The sequence below is a fragment of the Gavialis gangeticus genome, unplaced genomic scaffold (assembly GCF_001723915.1).
Source record: "Gavialis gangeticus isolate Ggan-Ray unplaced genomic scaffold, GavGan_comp1, whole genome shotgun sequence".
NCBI lineage: Eukaryota > Metazoa > Chordata > Crocodylia > Gavialidae > Gavialis > Gavialis gangeticus.
In genome coordinates this window covers 11138445-11142576 of record NW_017729012.1, presented here as the reverse complement: position 1 = coordinate 11142576, position 4132 = coordinate 11138445, and the positions used below count along the sequence as shown (strand labels likewise).

General features: G+C 69.7%; 1 protein-coding gene across 1 annotated transcript; it reads right to left on the bottom strand.

The window, feature by feature from the left end:
- Positions 1–1520: 1520 nt before the first annotated feature.
- On the bottom strand, positions 1521–4131 carry ALDOC (aldolase, fructose-bisphosphate C; the record flags this gene model as incomplete). The annotated part of the gene is made up of 7 exons (XM_019510977.1): positions 1521–2149; positions 2390–2589; positions 2727–2901; positions 3070–3153; positions 3408–3568; positions 3671–3725; positions 3937–4131. Coding segments are annotated over 7 exons (966 nt in total), but the record flags the coding sequence as incomplete, so codon positions are not given.
- Position 4132: the final 1 nt, after the last annotated feature.

Here is a 4132-nt window from a genome sequence, read left to right as displayed (position 1 = left end):
CCCAGCAGCACCGCGATGGCCGCGAAGCAGAGCGCCGCCCGCTTCCCGCGGGCCTTCTCTGGGGGCGCAGGGACGGGGTGAGGGGCGCCGCCGCCAGCCCGCCCCGACACGGGGGACAGCCGGGCACCTGGGCTCTCCCCCAGATTTGGGGGCGGGGGGTTCATAGTCTGGACACATGGGGTCTCCCCCAGATCTAGGGCGGTGGGAAGCCCGGATGCCGGGAGTCGCCCCCAGATTTAGGGGCGGGGAGTTGATAGCCTACACACATGGGTTCTCCCCCAGAGTTTGGGGGCGAGCCCGGGCCCCGGGGGCTCCAGGAGGAACACCGGCCGCCCCGCCCCCCCCGGCTCCGCACCTGCCTCGTCCGCCGCCATGTTGCGCGCGGGGCGCGGGGGCGAGGCCTACTCAGACGCCGGCGACTCCGGGCCCGACCGTGCCGCGGGCAGCCAATTGACGCAGACGGGGAAGCGGGGGCTTCAGAGGGCCGGGCAGAGCGACAGCACTGTGAACCAATCAGCGCCGGGGAGGCGGGGCAGGGCCGGTACGGCATCCTGGAAGGGACATGAGGTACCCAGAACCGCTTCGCCCGCGGGCCCGTGAGATTTCAGGTGCGCCTGCGCACAGCCGGAGGCACGTGGCGGGGCCTGGACAGCACGTGGCTCCGAGGGGGGGGCGCCCCCTGCAGACCGTAAGGAGGTGCGAGCCCCCCTCCCGTACCCCCGGGCAGCAGCAGTGTGCTCCCCCTTGCAATGGGGCCGCAGTTCCTCCTCTATGGCCCTGCCCCAGGGTGGCAATGCGTCCCCCCGGCCCTGCCTCTGCCCTGGGATGCGGGTGCCCCCTCCCCGCACACCACGGGGGCAGGACCAGCCCCTGAGGGAGTCCCAGCGCCCCCACGCACGCAGGGTGCAGGCAGTGCAGCCTGTCCCACCCCACACCACACCGGGGCCACGCGTGGGCGCAAGGGCTGCGCCCGTCGGGACCTCCGAGCCCCCGTGGGAGCCTTCGGCCAGGGGGCAGGGCTGGGCCCGGTGACGCAGGAGCTGTCCTGACGCGCGTGTCCTTGATGCAACATGAAGGGCGTTTGGAGGCAGCTTGAGCCGTGATTCAGCGGCTCGGCCCAGGCGCTCCCTCCCTCCCTCTCTGCCGGGGGAGGCTGCGAGCCGGCGGCTCAGCTCAGCGCGAATATGGGGGCAGGAAAGCTGGGGCTCCCTGCCAGCCGGGTGCCGGTTGGGGGCCATGCCACAGGCCGGCCTCGCACCTGCAGCCAGGACCACCCCGTGCAGGCCCGGTGCCCCCACGGGATGGGGATGGGGATGGAGATGGGCAGGGTGGGGGCTGGGCACAGCCCTCGAGTCAACCCGGGATTGCTTCACGCAGGGCCAAACCTGCAGCAGAAACCAGCTCCGGCCAGGAAGGCTCCAAGCCCGGCTCAGAGAGCCGCCCTGGCCAGGTGCCTTCATGCTGGTCTCCTCCCCCACCGTGTACCCCCCTGGCCCCTGCATAGACACAGCAGACGGCGCCACTCTCTACAGTTTATTCGTTAGACTATTTGGTACATTGGGTGCACACGGAGAACACAACACACGCGGCAGTAAGTGGCTCCTGCGGGCCGGCTCACCCGCCACGGGGCAGGCGGCACAGGCCAGCGACAGAGCGACGGCGTCACAAGGTGCACTCTTGCTCACGGGGGGCAGCACTGCCCTCACCCCAGCCCGGGGAGGTCCCCCCTGCCCTGCTGGGCTTGCTCCCCTCCCACCACCTCAGCCGGGGGGAAGTGGAGAGGAAGCCCGGGGCAATGCCCCAGCGAGTGCAGCTGCCCCAGCCCCCCGCCCACACTAGGGCATCGGGCACAGGCAAAGCACGACAGGGGGGCTGTGCTTCCAAGCGAGGTAAGCTCCTCTTTCCTGTCCCCACGCCGCCTTCGTCGGGCATGGGCAGTTGGGCATGGAGCGGCTACGTGGCTCCTTTGGCGGCTACGGACGAAAGCTGGGAGTGGTGGTGGTGGCGGACACGGAAGGGAGCGGTGGGGAGTGGCGGGCTGGCGCCGGCCAGCTCAGTAGGCATGGTTAGCCACGTACAGGGACTGCCCCGCGGCGCCTGAGTCCTCTCCGCTGCCCTCGTACTTGCCTAGAGCTGCCAGGCCGTTCACCTAGGATGCCGGAGAGACCTGTCAGCCCACAACGGGCACAGGCCCGAGCCCCCGACAAGGAGCGCAGCCCGCCAAGCCCTGCCCGCCACGGGCACTGCTCACGTCAGCACGCAGCCCCAGCCCAACGCACCAGTCCCACTCCCACGTCACCGGCCACAGGGGCTCATAGGGCGCCAGGCCGGCCGTGGCCCAGGCAGGGAGCAGGGGGTTTCCCACCCCGATCCCAACCCCACTCCTCACCTCGGCGCGTTTAATGAACTCCTCGGTGGCCGCGTTCTCGTTGTCCCGCTGCCCACGCCAGGCACTGAGGGCCGAGGCCTGCAGCGCGCGGCCATAGGAGAAGGTCAGGGCCCACGGCCGGGCCAGGGGACAGTTGTTGATGGCATTGAGGTTGATGGACGCCTCCTCCTCGCTCTGGCCCCCAGACAGGAAGGTGACCCCTGCAAGCCAGGCCGGGTGGTGAGCCAGGCAGCTGCCCACAACAGTGCCCAGAGGACCAGGAGAGGGTCGCCTTCCCCTTCCGCCTACCCCAAGCCCAGCCCCACGCGGGCACCAACAGCAGGAGCAGCCCGCATACCTGGCACAGCGGGTGGCACAGTGCGGCGCAGCGCGGTGACAGTGGCCATGGCAATCTCCTCAGGGCTGTACTTGGTGGGGCAGGAGTGGCCCGGGGTCACCATATTGGGCTTCAGCAGCGTGCCCTCCAGGTACACGTGATGGTCGCTCAGTGCCTTGTACACAGCAGCCAGCACCTGGAACAGCAGCCACCAGGGCTCAGCCCCCGTGCCCGCAGCATCTCCCTCCTGCCCCTGGTAAGGAGGGCACAGCGCCCAGCCCCTCCAGCCATGGGAGGCCACGTGCCACCAGGCACTGGGCTCCAGGCAGCTCCGCTGCAAGCAGCCCTCCCCGAGCCTGCTCACCTTCTCAGTCACGTACTGGCAGCGCTTCAGGTCATGGTCCCCGTCAGGCAGGATCTCTGGCTCCACGATGGGCACGATGCCATTCTGCAGGGGACAGGGGGAGTAGCCGTGTGAGATGGGGCAGTCCCAGCCTGCCAGGCCCTTGCCCTGTCCAGCCAGCCTTGCTCCCGCCCCTAAACCTGCTGGCTGGGTGCCAGGTGCCACAACCCAGCGCCCGCACGCTGCTCTACGCCGCGCAGAGCCGCAGGGCCATATCCTGCCAAGCATGGAGCCAGCCTGGTGGGGGGGCCAGGGCCCATGAAGCCCAGCCACCCGCCTCCCGGGGCCCCGGGCCTCGCCTGCTGGCAGATGCTGGCGTAGCGTGCCAGGACGTTGGCGTTCTCCAGGATGGCGAGGGCGGAGGGCGTGTGCTCGCTGATCTTCAGCACGCAGCGCCACTTGGCAAAGTCCGCGCCGTCCTTCTTGTACTGGGCGCAGCGCTCCGACAGCCCGTCCAGACCTGCCACACACACCAGTGTCCTCAGCCGGCACCCGCGGGTCCCGCCGGCCCTGCTGCACCGTGCCTCTGTGCCCCCACCCCAGGAGCCCATGGCCCCCGTACCTTGAGTCGTGGTCTCCCCGTCAGTCCCGGCCAGCGGCACAACGCCTTTGTCCACCTGCGAGGCAACGGGGAAGGGCACGGGTGAAGCGCCCCAGCACCCCCCAGCCTGGAAACCCCCAAACCCAGCTGTTTCCCAGCAACGGGAACAGGTGCCACTTCCTCTCCTCCCCGTCGGGTAGCAACCAGGCGGCAGCCATGGCGACGGGAGTCTTCGCCTGGGCACGGAGTGCCCCCCCACACCCCGGGCACAAGGGGCAGGGACGCACCTTGATGCCCACGACGATGCCCTTGTCCTTGATCATCTGCACGAAGGGGGTGCCGTCGTCGCCCTTCTGGTACAGGGTCTCGTGGAAGAAGATGACGCCCCCGATGCACTTCTTCACCCGGCTGTCGGCGCTGAACAGGACCTGGCGGTACTGCCGGCGGCTCTCCTCCGTGTTCTCCACGCCGATCTGGTTGAGG